A 25,019-nucleotide genomic window follows, 5' to 3' on the forward strand; every position below is an offset into this window, starting at 1 on the left:
CATCTAGCAAGCCATTCTATGCTAGTTTAATTCTTAATAAATATCACGGGGGCAATCGGGCCTTGCCTTGTTCCTGGCTCACAGATGCTATGGTGGTTTGCGAGCAGTGGCATTGCATCCACGGAGTGTGGAAGAAACCCCTCAAGTTATGCATTTGCACGCCTAATGAACCCACTTTTTTTCCAGAAAAGTTAACACCAATTTGAGGGAGGGTTCATAACGCGGGGAAAAAAGTTTCTTAAAATTTTTATCGTACGTCCACCCATCCGTCCGTCAACCATGCGGTCAGCCGCTTTCAAGCAGCACCGTTTAGAGACAGAGAACGTGCTGGTTCGTGTTGACGAAGTTTAGCATCCTTCACTTTGAGGATATTTACTTTACCATGGCGTGATCCGACGATTTTGTGATAGTTGACAGTGCCGGCCAACTGCTGCGAAATAAAGCGAATTAATGAACACTGCGGCCGTGAGGATCAGATTCGCATTTTTTACGAGAAGTTAGAAATATTTGAAGGATGGTTACGGTTGTGTAATACGAATGTTTAAGCGTTAGCTGTGGTGCGAGAGGGGTGAGGCTTTTTCAGTTCTGAACTCAAGCTTGCCAAATCTCCTGGGGGTGGGAGGTCTGAAAGTCCTGCTTTCTCAATAGCATTTCAGTGTAGAGGATGCTTTATAGCGTTCTGGTTTAAACTGCTACGCTCCTCTTTGTAGCTTGAGCTCTGGTAGACTTTCTAAGCATACAACGCTGCAACCGGGCGCAGCAGCGTGCCAAGCAAACCGCCACCGTTAATGCTTCTGTCAAGGGCGCACAGCGTCTTGATGCTCTTCCAAGTTCGCCGAGCGCGCCACTGCAGGAGCTCTCTTCAAAGGATACATTCACTGTAGCGTTATCGGCGTGCAGCATCTTGACGCACTGCCACAGTCTGCTCTGTGGGCGGCACAAAACTGAGGAACACGCTAGGAAAAGCTAATGCATGTTAGAAAAAAAAAAGTTTCTAAACGACAATAGGGGGGGATGGGTTCATTATGCCAGTGAGTTCTTTACTTTGCTGCATGTTAGTACAAGGTGGTGACCTTATTCATTCGGTTCAACATAACCTGGTTTGACTGTAGGTGAAAGGTCTGTGAACAGCACCCTGTGTTCCTCATGTTCTTCGTCAGATCCAGTGTGCACCTACCAGTGGCAGTGCCAGTTGAAGACGTACTCGATCTGGTGCAGAGGGTTCTCGGTGCCAACCTGTCAGTCAAGGTCAGTGCTGCTTGTGGTTCTGTGCACCCTGCTTGCTAGCCAGAATTCACAGAGCAAGGAAGTGAAACATGCTTGCCATTTTACCCATCGGTGCACCTAAGGAGCATGCAAAATTGGTTTTGTGAGTTGCAACTGATTCTTGCTTCTAAAGATGAGTGAATGCTCGTGATGAATCGAGGTTCACATTGCAAGTTTGGTCGCAAGAAGGCCAGGTCAGTGTAATGTTTAGTTGAAGTAGGTGCACATGATGGGGAGTTTTCTGGCCCATGACCAGCCACTCGTGCTTTTTCGAGGCCCACGCGCCTACCTAACCAGGTGGTCTACTGCTTTCTTGGTTGCTTCCGAGATGTTAATCGCAATAAGATACCACTACTGCACCATTGCACAGCTAATGAACCAATTTCTGTAATAATACTACTGCTCTTCACGTTCTTGGTTCATGGTGTAGTGCGAAGCACGGTCTCGCAATAATTATGCAGGTCTTTGCTCAGTGAGCATGGACAAAATGATTATTAGCAGGAGTAGCTCAGTTCATTGTCTGGTTCAGAGCTCATCCTTACTTGATCTGATGGTGATAATGCTTGTATCACCGGATGATGTAAACACAGCCTCAACTGCCAGTTTGTAAGGGTTGAGGAGGAAAGCCACACATGACATGAAAGAAGAAAAACTTTTGAGGGCATGTAGGTGCTTTTGACAGAGCCCAGATAGGAGTAATTATTGTCAGAAAACATTTGAGTACTGGGGGCCAGCATGCCTAAATTATCATGTCTGACCTGACTGAAACTTCTTCTGGGGCTCATTGAAGAGATCAACTTGATGACATCTGCTACCACCTCATTTCTGAGGGGATGTTCACATTCTTGCATCCGTTCATATATCCGTGGCTTTTTTACATGGTACAGTAGAATCTTAGTGATACCAATCTCACGGGGTCGTGAAGAATATTCGTATCATCCAAAACGAATGAAATTCTAATGCAAAATTTACGCAAATCTGTTTTTGTCTGATGGAATTTACTTATGACCATGCGCCATTGCTGACTCGCAACGTCGGCGCTTTGCTGGTAGCTCGCCGCCACTTGCTGCTCATGATGTGCATCGCTTGGCTGGCAGTCGCGGCGTCGGCGATGAACGGGCTGCGAGCCACTGCTAACAACTCGTGGTGCCAGCCATATGAGTGGTGATGCTTTAGTTGTCCATGTACAGCCCACAAGTACTTGGTGCTCAGGGTTGCTGTCGCAGCTCTTGCATTTGTATAATCCAGTGGGGCAGGAGATCGTTTGTAGCATCTGAATTTCTTTTGCCCATTGCACACAATCCACTCTGGCCAGGGCATTTTACAATATCATATCATCCCGAAATTCATGTCGACCGGGATCGTATCGAGATTCTACTGTAGCTGTCTTGACCGACCACTAAAAAGGGTGTCCTGGTGCAAAATACCTGTGTAGGAAAGGCATTTCAGGGGCACGCTAACGGCATGTACCCACACTGGCGCTAGTGTTTTTGCTGGGCACTTTTGTCATAAATATACCATATCGAGGTGAAACTGAGAAAAGCTGCATTGCATTTCACTTTTTCTCATTCACAGAGCAATGGGGCCACAGCACAGGCCAACATTGTTGCAGCCATCTTGCCATCTATTCAGCATGAAGCTATGCAGCTCCTTTGCCAGTTGATGCGCAGGTGAGCTTCCTCTTGAAGTTTGCTCGATTTGACTGCACTTTCTGCTCTAGTATACAAATGTGTTGTGCTAGTGCAGCGTCAGTTGCATCTCAAGTCTAGCTTGACACTAGTGTCTTCAGTGCAGCGGCCAAATCCAAGCGCAAAAGTACAGAAACGTTTATCTGCTGCAGCTCTGTTTTGGTATTTGTTGCGTGGTTTGACATGTATGCGGGATTGTGCTACTGCTATTCAACGTTGCGCATTTGTTTGAAGCGGCACACCTCGTGGAGTGGCCATGAAACAGTTTCATTCCAAAAGTGATGAAGAATTTGACTCCGCCCTTTCCATTGCATTGTGCGAAGTAGCACTGATCGACCATCACAGAGTCGAAAGGTACGTTCAAGAAGTAAAACGAAATACAGTCGAACCCGATTATAACAAACTCGGTTAGATTGCATTATCCTTTATATCGAATAATTTCTGAGCACCGTAAAGATATAGCGTGAATGTGTAGGAAAATGTACGACTATATCGTACAAAAATTACCCGTCACATCCAATAGATTGAACTTTGGGCAACACCGGGCAACTCAAGAAGCTGGCTTTCCCTCGGCATATCTCCAAAGGTTAGGTTATCAGCATGAACCTGCAGGTGCTGCTCGTGCTATACAGTCGAACCCACTTATAACGAACATGACCGTCACGCAACATCCGTTCGTTATATCCCTAAGTTCGTAGTAAGTGTACCACAGCTTTAAAGGCAGTTGCTTGTCAAAACAGTAAATTTTTTCTTTGCGAAAAAGTCCGTGATGGACGTGTTTTTTCAGTGCAGATCCGATGAGGGAAGTTTCCAGTTTATTTAAGGGGGGACACTGGTCTTAAAGCTATTTTTGTTGTTTTTTGACCAATCTTAATAAAAATGCATAGACTTATTCAAATTTTTATGCTGATTTCAAACATGCATTTATTTTAGGTGTAGGCCAATTAGTTTTCAAGATAATTAACAATTAATGCCCATTGTTTGAGGCCCAAATAGCAAAATAATGATTTCATCTAAAATTAATTTTAAGGCATGGTTAGATAGCCAGAATAGTGAATTATGAAATGTTGAGAGCAGATTTTTGATATGTCAATTATTACTCATTTTACAACCTTCTGAATTTCAGTATAAAAAATGTGTGTACCAAGTAATGGTAAATTAACGAAAAATAATTATTTTTTTAAGGTAAAATGAAAAAATCTGCTCCCAACATTTCACACAGCATACATTAGGCTTTCCATTGCAACCGAAATTTCAGCTCTATGTGACTTGGTTGCTGAGATATCAAGGCCTCAAGACTGCTAGCAGTCAACCATATGCATTTTGAGAAAAGCCCCAAAAACAAGCAGGGGACAGTTTAATAAATATTTACAAGTGCAGTAATATATTTACAATAGGAAATGGCTAGTAGCCACCAGGAATGTAGTCCTTTTGATTGCCAGTAGTATCCAGGTGCCGCTTCTTGAGCACTCCTTGAATATTTTCCGCAATGGAATGCTTTCGAGCGCACTTTTGCTCTCGGCGCTCATCCTTCTCTCGCATTCTTTTTGCGCTCATAGCATTCGTATTGAGGCCCAGTTCCTGTAATATTGCTGCAGAAGTTCTTTTGCTGCCTGCGTTGAACCGCATTACTGCCTCAGCCACGGCAGCCTCAACAGTAAACAATGATGCGTGGCGCTCTTTGGGTGCCAAGGCCCATATCAAAGAGTGTAGGCTTTCATTACTGTTTTGGGTTTTACCGCTATGGCACCGCTCTAAGAGCTTCCTATCCGACAGTCGCTCATAGACAGGGAGCAATGCTTTAGCAACATGGGGTGGAATGTTGTACCGATGCTTTGGAGCAGATTCGCCTCGGGCTGCTGCCGCATTTTGCTGGCACCAAGAGTCCAGTCCCGATGGTTTGATGCCTCATCAGTAGAGGTAATGTGGTGGTAGGTGGCCATCACAGCCTTCTGCGTAGCCTCTACATCCCCATTATGGGATTTTAAAGCCCAGGCATAATAGGAGCTTAACTTTGTTATGAGGCTGCCTGTCAGTTTGCCTTTTCCTCCAAGGTTTTCGGCACCTTTGTGTTTGGACAACAAAGTCCGCAACGCTGTTCCCATACGTTTCTGCACGTGGTTTATGCAGTCTTCTTTTTTTACTTTGATGTATCCATACACATCTGCCTCTTGCACAGCTAGAAAAGCCCGACTATCACCGTCCGAAAGCATTGTGGTATAGCGAAGGCCACACTTCTTCAACGACCTTTCAAAAAGAATAAGGGCTGCCTCAACTTCCATCTCTCCAGCCTTTTTTTCTGAGTTTTTTTGGCATAGGTGCCCAGCCCTCCAGGACTGGTATGATGGGTCACCTTTTGGGCCTCGCTCGCAGCCGGCACAGAAGTTGCACAATACAACATAGTCCAGCACAAGCCCGGTAAACAGTTCGATGACGGTTCCCACACCAATGTGGGATGTGTGGCCGCGTGTCATCCAAGTGCCGTCGTATGATACTGCAATATTGCCGGGGTTCCCAAGGTCCAATTCATTATAAAGTTCTCGAACCGACCGCGCACACTCTTGTGTAACTTCTTCGGCTGCACGAGCTGCTGCAGGTGTCAACTTTTTTTTCACATAGTCTTGCCACGTTTTATTGTGGAGACCGCGGTGCGAAACATTCAGCGATGAAAAAATGTCATTTAGAGCTGTCTGCTGGTTGCCAGTGCTCTGCATTGCACGAGCAGCGAGCACATTCACCACAAAAGGGTTGATCTTCTGATCGCCACGTACCCGCGGCGAACTCCATGTAGACGATGCGTCTCCACAGCTCGCACATTGAAGAGAAAGTTTAACGGCAAGGCCGTATTCTCGCTCATCTTTTACGAAGCTCAAGTCATTGCCGCCACACGTTTTACACTTCACTAGTTTCAACAAACTGTTGAGCGATTCCAAACAAACGATCGTGAAGCTTGCCTCGTCGAGGCAACGTGCTGCCGTCACGTAAACGAGACTTCCGCTCCGTTGCTGGAGTTGAGGCGAGTTCTCGCAGTTTTTGTTCAGTCTTCATCTTATTTTGGAGCACATCTGAGGGCTCCAGCATCACTGTATCACGGCGGATGCGGGCGCTGCCGCTTACAGCTTCCCGTGCTGCGGACCGCGTTAGGCCTACCTGCGCGGCCTCGCCGACACGATCGTTCAGCGCAGGAGTTTCATCATTGTCGGGGCGCACAGCAGGGCGTCTCTTGAGGTTATCGACCAGCGACTTCTTCCTTTTCTTGCCGAATTTATGCCTTGAGTGCACCTTGCGCGCTGAACCAGGCATCGCTGCGCGTTTCTTGCACTGCACGGTCCGGCACAAAGAGTCGCGTCTCCCCGCGGCTCGGGCGCGTCAAGCAGACGCTGCCAGCCCGCTCCACCAATCGGATGACGACCTGCTGTCACGTGATCCGCGGCAGCCAATAGAATTTGAATACTACCTTTTCTTTTTTGCTATTTTCTCGGCAACCAATGGGCGAACGGAAGTCGTAGTGGCGGGAAATTGAAGGCGAAAGGCGGCTTTTTTAAATGATACCAAGATGGCTGCGGTGCCGCGCATGAAACGGGAGCTACGCTTTGCGAAATACTGCTGTTTTGGCGCCGATTTCAGCTCAAATTCGGGCGACATGGATTATATAAATTGGTATTGTGAGTAAAATACTGACCTTAGAGGCGAGAAATTTAACAGAGAGGTAGATAAATGATTGCAGATTTCGAAAATAACATTTTCTAAAAACTGATTTTTTCGAGATTTTTCGGCCCGAAAGACCCGTGTCCCCCCTTAAAGCAGAAGTGTACTCTTCGCCGAGGCCCTTTGCATAGACAAGTTGTCTGAGGCTCTCTATGTAGCCCATTGCTACAGGCGCGCTTATGGGTGCTGGCTCCGAAGTTTCACCCTCATCCAATTCCTCCGCGTCACTCTCGTCCTGCACTTCAGAAATGATGCCCTCGTCCGTGCACGGTTCTGTGGTGTTGTCGTCATCTTCAACAGAAATAAAATCATTCCAACCAATGTCATGACCCCCCATGTCAGAGTCGGCAACACGCTGCCACAAATCGCCACCGCGCTGGTCATCTTCCGAAGCATTGGGCTCGGCATCAGACACTCGGTGAAGCCAGCCTTGCAAAAGCAGTTCCGCTCGCCAGTGGCCATCACCTCCGCCCAGGCCGCTTTCATCATCTCTACCGCTGAACACAATGGAAGTGGGTACGGTGTTCCCGTCCACCATCCTGAATTACAACCAGGGCCCGAGATTTGAACGAAGGCAACGAAACATCCGCACCGCGACAAGAGTCACAAAAGTGCGCGATGGGGTAGACGTGCAACGTGCACAGGCGGCAATCAAGCCAAGCTAAAGATAGGCGCACAGCGCTAGCGGAGAGACCAATGAGGGGCGTCCGTGAGCGTCAGTGCAGCCACCTCTTGGCTTCCAAGGAAGGCCTGCTTCACGGAGCGTGGCCTCCGCGATCGGCATCAGCGGCGGCACGGTTGATCACGGAGGCCACGCGCGGATTTGCAAGAGAGTGAGGAGGGGGAAGCGAGTTGCGAGGAGGGGCGGGAGGGCGATCTTGGAAGGCGCGTCGGTGGGGAAAGGGTAGCTCGCTTTGGAGCGGCACGAAACGAGCTGGGCATTTCGCTTGGGATAAGGCTCAGCCCGAAAACATACCGCGCGCCTAGCACACAAAGGGGTTGGAGGCAGGTTATCTCGCATCCCAACGCCGAGTTTACGCCGTCCGTTCGCTGTAACCGATCAGCAGGGCTTAATGACGTTCGTTATACCTGTGATTTTTGTGCCATTGAAACAATGTATATTTTGACAGTTGCGCAGGTCTCGTTCGTTATATAAGTGAAAATTCGTCTTAAGTGGGGCTGTTATATGTGGGCTCGACTGTATAGCACACACAGGCCAACAATGACACAAATTTTTCTATGACGTAGGCGGCGGGTGTGTACCCAGCCAATCAGAATACAGTTTCCGACCGATTTTTCGGACTCGAAGGGACTCGAAAAATGGTCCGAATAATCGAACAGTTAAAAAAATCTGTGAAGTATAAAAAAAATCACTTTATTAAGATGAAATCGGCTTAAAAATGTCACTGATTTTATTTTTCAGCAAATTTTTCTTGCTGGCGACGATTTGCGCCTGTATTTGCGCCAAAGTCGTGCTTTCACTGTACATGCTAGACAGCAAGGTCACGTCGTTTATTTGAATACTTCCCACGCTTCTTTGACGGACCCGGCGGCACCGGCAGAGCCATGTCATCCACAACCCGAGTGTGCACCATACCGCTCGTCAAACACACGCAAAGACAAGGCACTTTTCTTTCAAAGTGGTGGAACCACGGGACGCAGCCACAAAACGGCGAACGGGTGTAACTTCGTAAAGACTGAGCGCCACTCCTTTGACGCAGTCGGAGAAACCCAAGTTTCGAAACGGCGAACGTATGATACCCGCTGCAGTGGCTCAGTGGTTAGGGCGCTCGGCTACTGATCCGGAGTACGAACCCGACCGCGGTGGCCGCGTTTCGATGGAGGCAAAACGCAAAGGCGCCCGTGTGCTGTGCGATGTCAGCGCACGTTAAAGATCCCCAGGTGGTCGAAATTATTCCGGAGCCCTCCACTGCAGCATCTTTTTCTTCCTTTGTTTTCTCAGTCCTTCCTGTATCCCTTCCCTTAATGCACAGTTCAGGTGTCCGCCGTGATGTGAGATAGCTACTGCGCAATTTTCTTCCCCCAACAACCAATTTTCAGCGTATGGGACAAGCGATAACTGCCCGTGACAACGTCGGCGACAAAAGCAAGTTGACGATAACAATCCGACTGCCACCTCGAAGTGTCAGAGTTCGCAGGGACCTCTACTGGCAAGAATTAGGTACCGAAAGTATGTCAAGCCAATCCAACTGCACCGTAAATCCACCTCAATCCAAGATGGCACCTTTTGCACTGGCGAAAAGCCTATAAGGTGGCCGATTTTGGCCCGCAGGCGACTGAAATTAGTCTGAAAAATCGAACTTTCGGACTTTTGAAGTCTGAAATATCCATCACAAATATGTATGCGCTTCTATGGGGTGACTGATGGTGCCTCATCGAGGTCTGAAATATCCTACAAGTCCGAATTATTGGAGTCCGAATTACCCGTCGGCTACTGTATACGTTTTTAGCGAATTGCATCAGTTGTGCCTACGTTGTGATGCAGTTCACACGTTCGGCGCGCTACCAGCTTCAATTTTGCATGGTTTTTGTTGTCTTTATGTATGCGTGATGGCAGCCACGAAGCAGCAGAACCTCCCCTTTTACATGAAACTGGCAATTGTCAAGAGTTGAACGAGGCGAGAAGAACAAAGTTGCTCGCCACCAACATGTATGGATTGACGAAGGTTCGGCCACTCGTAATTGGAAAAAGCAAGTCTCTGCTATGCTTGCAGAATGTGCTTTCAGTTCTGGTGACCAACAGATCCAATTGAAGAGCGTGTTTAACCTGCAAACTTTTTTGCCAAGTGGCTGAAGGGTTGGAATGACTACCTGATAGGCCGAGATCGCTGAGTCTGCCCATCACTGCATTGCTAGTTCTAGCAACATTGCAATTCAATTCCTGCCACCGAATGCAGTGGCGGTGCTTCAACCCTTGAACCAGGGTATAATCTGCACGGTGAAAGTTGGCTTTAGGAAACACCTGATTGAACAGCGCCTGCAGAACCCGAGGACTGGAAGAGACCAAAAAATCGACCTCTTAGGCGTCCTGCCCTGTCTATTCTATGTTAAATTGGTTGTGGAATGGTGACAAAAACGAAACTATGCAGATCTGCTTCCAACATTCTGCTCTGGAGATAATTCTTTTTTGGGTGCGCTCGATGAAGACATCATCGGTCTTGATAATTTGTGGAACCAGCTGTCCAAAATTGCTGGTGGCAGCCTTAGGTGCCTTTGTATCTGCGTATGACGACGTTGAGACCGCGGGAGAGCTTATGGACGAAGACATCATTGCCGACATCGTGGATAACAAGGACACCACTGATGCAAATTGTAACGAGGGCTTGACAGAACGTATGCCTACATGATTCGACATGTTCCATACGCTCAGCATGGTTCGTCGCTATTGTTCATAGATAGAAGGCTGCAGTCTCAGCTGTTTGGAGTCCATCGATAACATTGAAAAATGTGTCCTCCGAGGCAATGAAGATGAAAAAAACCTAAAAAATTCATGACTATTTCGCTCGGTGATCTGTGAGAAGTAAGTTGCTATCAGAAAAATTCATTTTTTCCCTTCTCAGTGTTAAGGGGAGATTCAGATCTTGAAATTAAAATTTTTATTATAAAAGGTATTGTAATGAAATTGGGTGTGCATATGCATTTCTTCTTCCCGGTTTTTTAAAATATAATTATATAATTAGTTTCAGTACATCTCAGTTTGTTCCCATGTTATGAAAAATAACTCAAGCCTAATTTTGTAATTTCTTACAGATAATTAAGACACTTTCAATGTTTTTTGGCACTTTCAATGTTTTTTGGTTTCGACTGAAAAGCTGTAGCCAGAGGCCTACCATGCAGAGCTGTGCTATTAGGTGACATTATGGTTCACAAAATTTGTAATTTTCGACTCAGCCAAAAAAAAAATCAGCATAGCTCCACAGTTTGTTTCTGAATTCAGCATTTTAAGATTAATTGAAATTGCACCATAAAAACATAATAAAGACTTCCAAAGGTTAGTCATGTTAGCAAACAACACTAAGCTGAGAAAATTGCATTTGAAATAATGATGATGATGACTATGGATTTATATAGTGCAAGGGCATCTATGGCCAAAGAGTGCCATGGCACAAGGTATTTTCGATTACTCAAGATGGGGTCGAAGACCGATTTTGCAAGCATTTCACCCCTGATAAGCCGAGCACCAGGCCAGGGGAAAGCTTATACCCGTTGTATCACCGGTGGGTGCCCAGCGGCACTGGGGATCGACTCCCCCCACTCCCAGGCGGATGCTCAGGCACTTGGCCACCGCTGTGGTTTGTGCACCAGCCATTCAGAGGTCGTTGTACAGGTCTGAAAAAACAGCGGAGGACGTTGCAAAAATATTTCACAGCAGTGAGAAATACCAGGATGTGGGGGAAGAGGCCCAGTTTTCAAACAAAACCAAAATGACTGCTATCGAGGATGCGGTCGTGGGAAGCGGGGGACACGAAATTCTGCTGCATTTCGCTCTGAAATCAGTGTTTCCGCTCTTCTTAGGTGCGAAATATATAATTTTTTAGTAATTGGAGTTCGAATGAGGCCTTGAAACTTTTTAGATAGGTACTTTAGAGTGTACAGTCTGTGTCACCCTTGTGTAGAGCGCTCTAGCGGTATCTCCCCCTTGAATATAAGTCGATGGTACCTTGTCGTAATGTTTAGATTTTAAAGCCCATGAACCTGCAAGCAGTGTGTGCACAAGCAATTTGCCCCCAAGGCATGGACTCCTTTCTAATTTCACTTTTGCCTGCATGATGCAGGCTGCTCAGGCGCTGTACACAAGGGTGACGCCGACTGTACAGACCCCAAATACCATATTTACACGATTGTAAGTCGACCCCTCACTTCACATTTCTAAAGAAAAAAAATCTTGGACCTGGCCTTGAATAGTTGAATGCGATAGCATTATCCAGCGGCCGCCGTTTATCGTCAGCCGCTATCAGCTGCCGTGCACGGGTGTGCCCGTGGGCACATTCCAAAACGAAAATGTATTAGTCACTCGACTACTCGTCCACACTTGCGCCGTCGTCCTCACTAGCGCTGCCGTCGTGATCGCTGCTGCGGTCCCACAGCTCAACATTCTAACATCATCGTGCAGCGCAATCCCACACTTTGGAAACAGCCACATCACAACATTGCGTGGAACAGCTGAAAATTTTGCCTCGCTGCTGCTGCCACACCTGTATCAGCCACTGCGAACAACGAACTTACGGCCCGGCGCGCACTTGTTCATTTCTTCGGTGTAAAGAATGGCAGCCATCTCGAATGTAGCCGTGAACGACTGCCGGTTGCTTACAGGGCCCAGGGCACAAATAACGAATGACGAAGCACTACACTAAAAACTTGTGAAATGCGGCCGGCAGTAGTCAAATGCGTCAGAGCCAAAGAGAAACTACGTGTGAGCGGCGTCAGCTCTTCCGTCGGCTACAGACACTCCTGCGCTGCGTTTCTGAGTTGGAGCTGCTGCGATTGGAACAGCGGCCCTTTCATCATATCGGCGCTCCCTTGAGCGCCGAGTGCGTGGTTGAAAGTAAATAAAAAGAAAACTTGGTAGACGCCTGTTAAGAGTAGAATGTGAATGCGTTATCGGGCCACCGCCGCTTATCAGCAGACGTAATCTGCGGCTGCGTGTGGGGAGTGCACTGGTGCTGGTTTTCCGCTTATCGACAGCCACCATCGGCCGCTGCGCGTGGGGTGGGGATGCCGGTTCTGCGTGTTGACTTAGCAGCTGCTCAAGGCCAGCACGAAGAGCGATGTGATGGAATCGCACAGCAAAAATCCAACCACGGTGTAGCATGCCTGATATCTCGTTTGTCTCACTTTTATTTATGGTGCAATGCTTTGGTTTCGATTTTAAGTCGACCCCCCCACTTCGGATTTTCAAATTTTGAAAAATAGGTCGACTTAAAATCGTGTAAATACGGTATGTCATTTTTTCAAAATCGAAATTTTCACATTTTTTATCATTTCAAGACCCGTGTCGCCCCTTAAACTTACTGCTATTTTGATATCAAATTGCACGTTTTATCGAATTCATACGCATCTTTTTTTTTTTTTTTTTGAAGTTCGGTGTGTGCGGGTTCCGACTGTACTTGGACTTTGAATTCGAGTGAATTCGAGAGGTTATTCAGACTGTCACTTGAGATGAGACCTTCGGCAGTTTGCATGTGGGGGTTAGGCTCTCCATGCTCTACCCGAAAAGTTTCTCCAATTGTCCTCCAATTACAGCGGAAAAGATAACTGACTTATTTAAACTCCACAACTTGTGTTCACTGATCGTGCAACGCTGCACGGGCTTTCCCTTATATGGCGTTAGCTTTTTTTCTTTCAAGCACTCATTTCTGCATTTGAAGTATATTGCCACTGTAGATGAGGTCATCATGCAGTCCCCCCCTACCAGCACTATGCATTGCAGAGAAGCTTGAACGCTGGCTTGGCATTAATTGGAGATTACGTCACCATTTCAACCGGTAGTGTAAAAACACATCACAAGCTTTACCTTGCAGGTTTCACACATTCGATGCCTTTTAGTGCATCAAATTCTAAAACCCGTTCAGTTGTCAGCAGGATTTTGTTTGTCTTTAGCTTTATTTGAGAAGGGCACTTATCATCGATGTAGTAAGCTTTGTATTGTGGGTGCATTTTTCTGTGCTTCCAGCTCTTTAGACTTTGAAATGAGCTGTTTTCTAACAGTGCCAGTAGCTTACTTCGCCTTGAGCACTTTCTGGCACTTCAATGCAGAGCATTAGGCTGATTAATACTAGCATCACATAGGAAGTTTCAGTATCCCATAAGCATTGTCACTTTTATCATTATTCGTGTACAACTTTGCAGCTGCTGCGTCAATTTAGTGCCCTCGAGGGGTTAGTGTGGCGTGGGGTACGTAATTCATGCTGTGCAACATGTCTATCTTAGTGTGCTTGCTGAGTTTTATTAAATTGGCATTAACCCTTTAAGGTGCTCAGTACACAAATGTGTGCATTGCAGTCTCGTAGCTTTTTCTCGGAGTGCTCTAGCACCAATTTCTTCATTTCAGATTAATTTAGTATGCTTCACCTGCAGATAAGATGTTTGTTTATGCCAGATAGCAAACGCGGGACAAAATATTTCACATAACAGTCAGTTTGATAGAATGTCACCATCATCTTGTTGACAGATTTTGCCAGCAGTACCAACGCCTTTTCTTTTTATTTCTGATTTCTTGCTGCTTTGTATCTTCGAAACACTATATGATTGCAAAATCCCTAGATCGTTGATTTCAGAAATCCTGGTGTTTGTAAGAAATTTTGTTTGTGTTTCTAAAAATTAACCATTGATGTTTTCGGTTGGAAAACTAAATTTGGCACTCCCTCCTTCCCCTCTTCCTTTACAGCACAGGGTGTCCACCGAAATGTGAGACAATTACTACTAGATGTGAGAAAATTACTGTGCCATTTCCTTTCCTCAGAAACCAATTTTCATGTACACGAGGCCTGGATATGCTATTTAGGCCAAAAAATATTTGCTTTGAATAGAAATGATACATGGCACCTGAAAGGGTTGTGTCCAGAGACGATCTGTGTCTTATTCCCTTCTCCCTTTCACAGCTGCAGGCAGTTGCTGGTGCGCCATGCAGGTACCATCGTAAGCCTGATCGAGGAAACGGTTCTTCACACTGCCCAGGATCTGTCCAATGACACCAGGTTGGTAGCCGCTGAGCAGCAGTCTTGTTTCAACGAGGTTATTACTCAGAAATGTCTGTACGCTGTGCAATGTCAGAGCAGGTTGAAGAACCCCAGATGGTCTAAATTGATCTACAACGCATTTCACAGCCCAGAGGAGGAAACTTATTTTATGCGACAAATACTGGGCTGTTTGTCTCTTCGTTACACCCTCAAAACTTGTAGTGAAGTTACAAGGGTTCCCACAGTCGTTAATGAATGTGACTTCAGACGAGGGCTTAAAGCCTAGTATTAAATACTTTTGTATGAATGTTGTGAAGTGCACAGATATCCCACACACAAACATGTGACACTTTTGAAGAATGAAAAACCCTATAATTAAATCTTTTTGGTACTTTGGCCGGAGCGCTTAAGTCTTGCAAGGATGTTTAGAACTTATTGCATGAGAAAAAAAAGAAGGAAACTCATTTGTGTGCGTATAAATTCTTCTCTAAGCACTCCAAGGAACAAAGTTCTGTAGACTTGTTAATTCAAACTGCCAGTTTGTTTAGCTAGTGCTTTATTCCCGTCAATATCAAGTGTATTGAGAAGGCCCTGCAGCAACTCATCATTAGAACAAGTATTTTGGTCTCCTTCGAGTTCAAATTATCGATAGTTGACTGTACCTTGCTTGGTCTTGCTGTCGGTGTTATTTCTTGTAATTTGTGGGGCTCATTTCATGAACTTGCTCATCACAAGTGCCTGACGCCTTCACTAGGTTCTCTGCAAACAAATCTGTGTTTCATAAAAATTTACACAATTTATTGCAGTAGAACAGCACTATAGTAAACGCTCATATGGTTGTAAATACAGTAGAATCTCGGTGATATGAACTAGGTCGAAACAAATTTCGCGATGCTACGAATTCGCGAAATTCCCTGGCCAGAGTGTATGATGTGCAGAATCTCGGATGTTTCGATCTCTCTCCCTCGCCTCCATGCATGATACGAACGCGCGAGCCACCTAAGTGCAGCTTGCATATCGCCAAAGTTGCAATCGATAATCGCACTGATGTTGGCCCGCGGCCCGCACATTGCCGAAGTCGTGATCGCTAATCGTGTGGTACGCACCGCGAGTAGCGAGCTGTGGCCGCACAGCAGTGAATAAATCTCGTCAGCCATAAACAGACCTGTGTGAATGCATTTTTCATGCTTCCACATACGAATTTTGTTCATTTGGATGATACAAATTTTTTCATGACCTTGTGCATTGTATCACGGAGATTCTACTATACACAGGTACAAAAAGTGAAACTGTTGTCCCATTTTGCCTTTGTAAACTCCTGCACTTTTCTTTTTTTTTATAGAAACGGTTACAGTAACGAGCATTTGTGGTGACATTGCGGCATGCACACAGTCTAGGGCATCTCAGACGTGTAACGGCATAATCGCAAGGCCAACAGTTGGAGGTAATTGACTATCAAAGATGGTAAAATGCCGCTGTTTGGGATGACTTAACCACCAGGCTTGTGAGCAGCGAAGAGAACCGAACGTTTCAAAAGCCTTGGGAGCCATGGGGCAAAGTGCACAGCACATGGGAAAAGAAAAGCTAGCGGTGAACGTGGAAGGGGGCATGGGCCACATAGAAAGGACAGGTAGTAAAAGAGCTGCAAGGAGTTGGGAAGGAAAAAAAGTGCGAACGGTCGCAGCACTTGGCAGCATGAAGTACAAAACAGTGGCAGCAAGAAGTATAGGTGCACCGACACAACATGGAAGGTTTCGCTGTGCTTGATAGCACTGAGATTATGGAAGAAGATGACGTGTTCGCATAGATTTTTCGTTTTCATTTGGACTCTGAGCTACCCTCTCTCATTTTATTCTTGGTCACATTATACGTATCTGATGTGGTACTTCCACACGAATTGGATGAAATCGAAAATATGATTACAAGAATGTAACTGAAAATCATGAGCAAATGGGATGATTAGAGCAGGATGGAAGGTATCCCTAATCATTTCTTTTCTAAACCAGTGTGTTTATTATTTGGCCAAATTACCAGACAGCATCCTCAGAGCCATGTTATCGCGAACAGTAATGATATCCAGTAAAAGCTCGTTCACTTCAAGAGATCTGAAAAAAATGTTCGAATTATCAAAAGTTAAAATTCTCTGATGGCCCCCCAAAAACCAATGAGACTTGCATTGCGGTAAACTAATTTAGTGAAGGGCTGGACAGTGGTTGCATGCTTTTGAGATAAGAATGGTGTGACAGTGACTATTTGTCATATTTCCTTCAGTGCTTGACAGCATGCAAATGCCGGGTTAAGGGCCCCCCTAGCATCTTTCACGGAGCGAGGTGGTAGTGCTGAGCTTCACTGCTACCACATCGCTCCGTGAAGGATCCCGGGGGGAACCTTAACACTTTGGAGCAGTTCTGCTTCGACACTCCCAGCATTATACACTCAATTAAGCATTGAAGGGACACATGACACCGACACACCCCTCGCAAGCAGCGCCAAAGCCTTCAGTGTATAAACAGCAAACGGGGCCTGACAAGCGCGCAGTTTCGGTGCTCTGGAAGAAGGAAAAACCATGCAGACGGAAATGTTCAGTGGTGTCAAAGTGACGAAGAAAAAAAATGGGTATAGAAAAGATCAGCGAAGTGCCTTTCAGCACCTGAAACTGCATGCAGCTGGGTTCAGTTGGCTGGCCTGATGCAGGCTAGTGTGAAGCTTTGAAAAGCGAAGCCAAAACTATGGGGTCTTGGAGACAGAGTGTTGTCACGTTGCACACTGTCAGAGGTGTGCACACAACTCTGCAGCATGGAATTCAGATTTGAGTAGGGCTATTAGCATGATTGCTGCTGCGCCGGTTATACCTGAGCACAGCCTCCATATGAGAGCCCGGTCAAAGTAACTGGTCCAAGACCTGTAGCACCAGAGCTAGTGAGCTTACGATGGCCACACAACATGGGCGTTAGCCGGGACCATGCCAGCAATTCGAATTATCCGGATTTTTTAATTAACAGGGGTGAAATTAACGAACTTTTACTGTAGTAAATATTTTTTTTTGGTCTAAGCAGCTTTACTATAGTAAATGGGTTTTCGTGTGTTTTTTAAAAGGTAATCTGGTGATCTTATTTTAGACCGCTACTACATAGTATGCCTGCTCACATTGATATCTTAAATAACGGCATAGCATGTCACTGGGATCTATGTGTAACAAAGCAGCTGTTGTTGTCCGGTCATGTAGGCGGTTGCGGCAGGCCAGCTATGCTGCACTGTCCCTGTGGCTGCAGATAGGCCGCTCACGGCTAGGCCTTGGCTCACTAGTGGAGAAGCTGGTGCCACATCTGCTGTGTGACATCGAGCCGATTGGGACCACCACAATGCAGGTAGGCTTTGGGACGGCCATCTGTATGGACGGATTGCTGTCAGAAATTCTTTTTCAGGGTATCAGCATAATTTGATCTCTTTTTATACATTGGTACTTTCTAAAAGGTATCGAATATATATTGCTGCAAAGATTTGTAATGTTTCAGGAGTTCATGCTCAGAGCCGCCAGCATGCGTCTTTATAACTTTGTCCGTTACGAGAGATACGACCAGATTTATCTGGAATGTTTGTAGCTGTGCGCAACTGGTTCTGTATTTTTAGAGACTGTCATAATTGCCTTCCTTGCAATATCTGGAAAGTTCTTCGTCAGCTTTCATTTGAGTGCGGCTAAGAGCAGCAATAATTCTGTTCAACAATCGCCGAGCACGTTTGTTACTGTTGCTGTCTGAATTGTTCAGTTCTTTGTGGGTGCAATTTGTCCCAATAAATAGTTAATTCAGGAACACATCAATCTACTCATCTGCTGTCCCCTTACTGTGTAATGTATAGTGAAATTTCATTGATACGTTTTGTTTAAATGTGAGGAAAAAACCATATTATCCGGGAAAACTTGCGGCTTGCAGAATTCAGTTCGCATTTGCTTTGGTCTTTACGCGAAAAAACTTCAACACATCCGATCCGCCAATGGCAATGGTGAAACTCACCGAAATCTCTTCCGCATTGTTTTTAGATGCTTCGTCTCCTAGCACTATCGCACTGTGGGGAAGCCACTGCGGCAGCTGATGGTTGCAGCGTTTTTTCTCATGTATGTTATGTTCCCCTGATCCTGTCCGCGCATATGTATGTGCATCGTTGTAGTTCTGGGATGGTTTGCCCCCTAGCCCTTAGACCCTGTGAAGAAACAGGTTCATGTTGTGTCCCACTGCTGTTGCATGTTGCTGCTGGAACGGCCTGCTTGTTTTTTAACCGGTTGAGTGAAAAATGGCGTACCGTGGATTCCCTGGCAGTGCTGGAACACGCTGTCAATTCCACTCTTAAAGGCGAAGCTTAAGCGTCCTCCAATTTTTTAGCCCAATTTTTTTAATACTTGTCCCCTTTGCGTTCATGAATGCTTTAGAGAAGCCACTATGGCGGAGGACTTAATGCACCTGCATTCCAGGCCTTCATGTCGCATACCTTTCGGTTTGGCCCACTCGTATGTATGTTTTGGTAACAACGTATTGTACGACCAGAAATTGTTTACTTTTTAGCGTAGTAGCCTAGAAATGTGTTATCCAGAAGAAAAATAGTGTAGCTTTGTGACATTTTTTAAACTGGCGATTTTGAGCGCATGAACTGGGAAATCACAAACTTTCTTTCCTATTTTAGCTGGCCTCCAGGCATGGCAGCTCAACGCCTCATAAAGATAGAAATAAAGTGGACGACAACTTTAACCTGGAGCTCTCTGCTCAGCTGTGCGAAAACGCATTGAAAGGTAACTCATGGAGCTCTCTCTCTTTCATCTCACCAGCATTGAGGGCGTTAGGCTACGATGAACAAAAGCCTTTGTTGACCCCTTTGTTGGCATCCCATTGACCATAGCACCATGTCACAGATGTTATCACATTGCATGACTAACATGGGAATGATTCAGAGACAGGCCACATGATGTATGAACAGAGGTGCTGCCTTCTGTCATAGTAAACTGGGCTAGGGAAGGTGGTTCCTGAGGGGGCAGGTGGGAGATTGGAAGTTCTTGGTGGCCTTCCGTTGAATAATGGAACATGGCAAACACACGGCGCCTCAGAGCTGCTGATTTGTGTGCGCGCGGCGTTAGCACCGAAAGGACAAAATGTTAGCTGTGCAAAAGTTCGAATGGGGTGCACGCACGCTAGCGGCATCTTTCCTTGCAGCGATGCACCACACGCCAGGCTCGGGTGACGGCGGAATATACACCATAATAGTGCACCATTTGCCCAGTGTTGCTAGGCCTAGCACGCTTTACATGAAAGCCACAGCGAAAATGCTGTCACAGTTTATCATAAGAGGTCAAACATTTTTGCCAGTTTACCATCACACAATAACCGTAAGTGAGCATATAATTGATTTCCACAAAGTATTCGACAGTGAAGCACACGGAAAAGCAGGCCAGGGAAAGCCCACCTCACACCAACGGCCACAGATCGCACAGGTGGGGCGCTGCTCCAAACCATCAGCCAAGGCATCATTACTGTCAGTCGAGCACCGGATCTTCGCAACGTCTTAGAATCATGTGACATTTGCCAGCAAACTGACCTAGCAACCTGTTTCGTACCCATGCCACATGCTCATATGAAATGTCGTTTGTTGATACCGTTATTTTTGGAGTTTTTCGATTTGTCCAGATTGAATGTCATTTTACAGTAAAAGCTCGTTAGTTCGAACTGAACTGTTAATACGAACTGACGCCCAGGTCACGGCACAGCCCTGTTTATTTCAATGGGGGAAAACTCCAGATAATTCGAACTAGGAGCCACTGGCTCACACAGCTCCTCGTAGATAAAAGTTGGCCCATAGCAAGTAAAATACGCTCCAAATTTACCAGAGATGTAAAACAATGGAAAAGAAAAGCCATCATTCCGGGGCATGCTGTAGCAGGTTTTCGCTGCCGGAGCACTCGCCGGGCCACTGATGCCTGCTGATGCTTCGGCGCGAACCGTTCCAGGTTTTCGTTGTGCCGCGGTCACTGGGTCGCGATCACGTGGTGTAAACAATGCAGTATGCCAGTTCGGGCAATGGTGGCCTTTGTTGGTGCCGCGAGCGCGAGCTACGTCGACAGCAGCGTGGAGATGTTGGAGCCCTTGAGTGACGCCGATATAATTGAGGCTGCATGCTCCTAGCAGACGTCACAGGGCTCACGTTCGGCGAGAACAGCCGACATTGATGAGTCTGGCGGCGGCGGCGAGACTATGCCACCACCAAATGCACATGAAGTAGCGTCTGTGCTCGATGCTGTGCCACTTATCTGTCGGTGAGAACTCTGACGTTGTGCAGGAGCTTTGGGCAAGCTGGAGATGTTGCTGATGGAGTCTCTACAGAAGAAATGCAAGCAAATGCACTTCGCCGATTACTTTTAGTTTTGACAACCCTTCACCACAAATAAACATGTTTTGGAGCATAAATAGCATCATATATTCCAGCAGTAAAGCTCGCTGCTAGCACTAAAGCTCGCTGCTCATGCGAATGCATTCCAGTACTTGTTTCTGGCGCATAACTGGCCAATCAATGCATTTCATTTGCCATTAGGACAGGATGAATTTAATTTTCAGAATATGCCCGCGACATACGGGACTGCTTCGGGTTCTGCCCGCGCAGCGGGGTGCTCATTCTAGCGCCCATTCGATAATTCGAACTTCGCCTAATTCGAACAATTTTCCTGTCCCCTTCGAGTTTGAATTAACGAGCTTTTACTGTATCTATGTCATGATGATAATAACGCCTGCAGGTCAGTCAAAAATTTTACTTGATTGCAAACATTGGTAATGAGCACAAAATCTTGGCAAAGTTGTCCATGTGTAATGGAAAAATTTTTTTCCACAATATGCCTCTGCTCTTGGTTGACAAGTCTAAATGGTAGCCTTGACGTGTCAGCCAGTGTTGGCGCATAAGCTGAGAGTATAAATCAGAAGTGCCAGTCAGAATGGCACCATTCGCATCAACTGTGCAGTAGAGGTGCCTAATCTAACTGAAAGTTATCAATTAGCCATTGGCTGATTGATAGGAAGTTGTTACAAAAAATTTTCAAGCTTTTCTGCATGTGGAATGAGATCGAGAGTATGCATTTCTTGGTGCGAGTTTGTTGTGGAAAACTCAATAATTATGAGTAGTTGCAAATGGCAGTAAGGCTAATACAACAAAGTTTTGGCGTGTGGCACTTGCTGAATGCCATTAAAGCTTTAGGCAGTAAGCACTTAATGCCATTAAATTTGGTTGTGTGGCACAGGTTAATTCCTCCAGGCGGTTAATTCGCGCTGGCTGTCGGGCTTTCATCCTATCATTCATATATGTACTTTCAATGCATTATGTATTTGAAGGTTTTGTCGGGGCTCCGCTAATTCCTCATAAAAATATGCAGCGCTACTTAAAAGGCGACTATGTAATTGGAGCTCCACTGTAGCCGGAAAAATTTTGCGGAAAAATGCAAATCTTGTGTAAGGGCTGCACTCTGTCAAAATCACGAAAAAAAAAAGTGTGGCCCTTACATGAGTACTACAGTCAAACCCACATTTAACAATACTGGTTATAACAATGTATCGGATATAGCAATGGTCAGTCGTGGCACCGTCAGCTTTACCTTGCGTTCTATGGTAAAATAAACCGCTTATAGCAATGCTGTCATAGCACATTATCGGTTATAACAATTGAATCTGGTCAGTGAAAGTCAACCTTGAAAGAAACAAAAACATGGAGATCTACAACCGCACCAGCCAAACCATGCTTACAGCACGAAAGCCCTTGCCACCTCTGAGCAGTTCTGCTTCGACGCTTCTGACGGTATGCATGCAATAAAGAATTTATGAAAATGTGGAAAACAATCACCGTCACACCGTTCTCATCACAAAAGCAAGCAACCGTTGTCCAGTCTTTCACCAGATAAATATACAATGATGCAAGCAGTTCTTATCTTTCTGGGATCATTTGATAATTTGAACATTTTTTCCGATCCCCTGAAGTTCTAAATAAAGAGCTTTTACAAGCTGAAATCTAAGGTTCGACGAAATCTCGTCTGGTCGGGTGAATACATTGGCGAAAATAACGAAGCGCCGACCAAAAGGTGTTGTCAAGATGGAAGGACGTTTCGACTTCCACATGGAAGTCTTGTTCACTCGAAACGTCCTTCCATCTTGACAACACCTTTTGGTCGGCGCTTCGTTATTTTCGCCAGCTTTTACAAGCATTAGAACGATCGAGCGTCTGCAGGCCTTTCCTGTCATCAAATGCTGTAAAGTTTGTCATGTTTTCCTTTTACGAGCACAACCCTGTTATAACAATTACCGGTTATAACCAGTGTTGTAGGCGTTACCGAGAAAAGGTTACTAAATACATTACTCGTTACGCTAAGAAAAAAGGAACGCGTGCACGCAGCACGCAGCACAGCCCTACGTTACCTACAAAAAAAAGTTGCACGTTACCATTACTGAAAAAAAGTGCCGCTCGTTACTTTGCCATTACTTCATGGCCATTATTTTTAATTAGTGTGTCTTCGCGATAACAATTTCATAAAGCTCATATTTCACATAAAACTTCTAGCCCAAACAATAATTTGACGTAAAATCCTGATTTAATGAGAATACTACTTTGCACAAATGTGCAGGATTTTAGCCATGTTATAGTGGCCTAAAGTTGCCTGTAGAGTTGCGTGTGATGGATTCTAACTCTGTGCCACACGGTGAAGCCATTTTCTGAATGTGACATTAAACACAAAATGACACTTCATCATCAATTCTAACTTCACAAAGAAATCATCGCTGAACTGCTGTGGTGATATAACTGCGTGGAGACTGTGTAGGTAGTACAGGTTAGATGTGTAGGTAGCTTGATCCTTGGCATACAGGATGCTTTGGGGATGTTGGGAGTACAGTAAAACCTCGTTAATTCGAAATCGCTTAATTCGAACTGCCGGTTAATTCGAACTGACGGCCGGGTCCCGGCAAAGCCCTGTGTATTTCAATGGGTCTAAACTCCCGATAATTCGAATATGCCGGTATCCACGTCGGTTAATTCGAACTAGGCGCCGATGGCTGGCATTGCTCCTCGCATATAGAAGTCACCTCGTAGCAAATACAATGCGCTGAAAATTAAAAAAAAATGCAGAATGATGAGAAAAAAAATAAGCCAGCGCGCATACCAGCACGCACGAGGTGAGACGTGAATTTCGTTGCCCGAACCAACCCTCCGGTGCATGCCGTAGCAGGTTTTCGCTGCCGGAGCGTCGAAGCATTGGCAGCATTGGCTTGTCTATTTTTGGCTGACGCGCGGTCACGCGGGTAGCCACCCTACCGCGGGCGCCGCCTATGCTCCGGCCACGGTGGCTCCGGCGCAAGCCGTTGCAGCAGGTCAACTAAAGGACTACCTTGCCGATTACTCGCTCAGCGATGTGTTCAATGCAGATGAAACCGCGCTTTATTTTAAGTTGCTGCCGAACAAGACTGTCAGTTACAAAGGCGACACGTGTTCAGGCGGGAAGAGAAGCAAGGGAAGAGTGACGGTGTTGGTATGCGCAAACGCGACTGGCACGGAACGGTGCCGCTTGCTTTTGGCAAAGCAGCGAAGTTAAGCGATGCCGAGATTATTGAAGCGGCCTGCGGTGACCAGATGCCGCACAACTCGGGCGCGGCGAGCACAGCTGACAGCGACGACGAGTCCGACGGAGGCGACGATCCATTGCCACCCCCGAGTGCATGTGAAACAGCGTCAGCACTCGATCTGGCTGCGCGCTACTTCTCCGCCGATGATAATTCGGACGCTGCGTTGGAGCTGTTGGGCAAGTTGCAGACGATGCTTGTCGAGTCACGGCAAAGGAAACGAAAACAAATGCGCATCACCGAATATTTTTCTCTTTGATATGCTTTGCCAATCTGCTGTTAATAAACATGTTTTTGAAGCATGGTGTCATATTTAATCATTAAGCTTGCTGCTTACGCGAATGCATTTTGATGTTAGCTCCAACCGCATAAACAAATTAACTTTATTTCCTTCGACATTCGGGCTCTATGATTTTAATTCGCGCAATCGCCCGCCGCAAATGTGTAGTAGCGCGTAGTAAGAGATAACGATCTCAGATATGCCTGTTTTAGCTTCGGCCCGTGCTGCCGGAAGTGATGGCCGCTTTTTTTAGCGCCCGCTCGTTAATTCAAACTCCGCTTAATTCGAACAATTTTCCGGTCCCCCTCGAGTTCGAATTAACGAGGTTTTACTGTATAACTGATAAAGCCCTCCTCCTATGCTACTGCTGTGCTGACTCTCTCTGAATTGCCATGCTGACATTCGCTCATAAGTGTGTGTATCTCTGTGCTTAGAGGGGCTTGTGATGCTTTCCTTGAATGGAAGGCAGGATGCTTGGGCTCAGCAATTTTGTGTGTTGGACATTTTTTCTTCCTCTTTTCATGCAGCATTGCAGAGCCTGGTCTACACATATGGGGCCGCAATGAAGCCTGAGGCAATGCAGGTGAGGCTTGCATGTGTTTCCGTAGCAATGTCAGCATGATTGAGCTTTCAGCTGTATGCTTTGTTAAAGTGTCTGTTTGTTTAAGATTTGGCTGTGTAAGCAGAGCAAGTGATCTTCGTCGTTTTTTTTTCTTCTGAACTAGTCTACAGTTAAACCTCGATA

General features: G+C 45.9%; 1 protein-coding gene across 1 annotated transcript in view; it reads left to right on the forward strand.

Moving 5' to 3' along the window:
* LOC144125177 (uncharacterized) overlaps positions 1-25,019 on the forward strand; it is an 83,498-nt gene that overhangs the window by 37,354 nt on the left and 21,125 nt on the right. Inside the window, exons 9-14 of the mRNA XM_077658341.1 lie at positions 1,161-1,248; positions 2,842-2,936; positions 14,285-14,380; positions 17,589-17,730; positions 19,040-19,145; positions 24,802-24,857. Of these exons, the coding sequence (XP_077514467.1) occupies positions 1,161-1,248; positions 2,842-2,936; positions 14,285-14,380; positions 17,589-17,730; positions 19,040-19,145; positions 24,802-24,857 (583 nt within the window). The remainder of the gene's footprint in view (positions 1-1,160; positions 1,249-2,841; positions 2,937-14,284; positions 14,381-17,588; positions 17,731-19,039; positions 19,146-24,801; positions 24,858-25,019) is intronic.

Source organism: Amblyomma americanum, chromosome 3 (genome assembly GCF_052857255.1).
Source record: "Amblyomma americanum isolate KBUSLIRL-KWMA chromosome 3, ASM5285725v1, whole genome shotgun sequence".
NCBI lineage: Eukaryota > Metazoa > Arthropoda > Arachnida > Ixodida > Ixodidae > Amblyomma > Amblyomma americanum.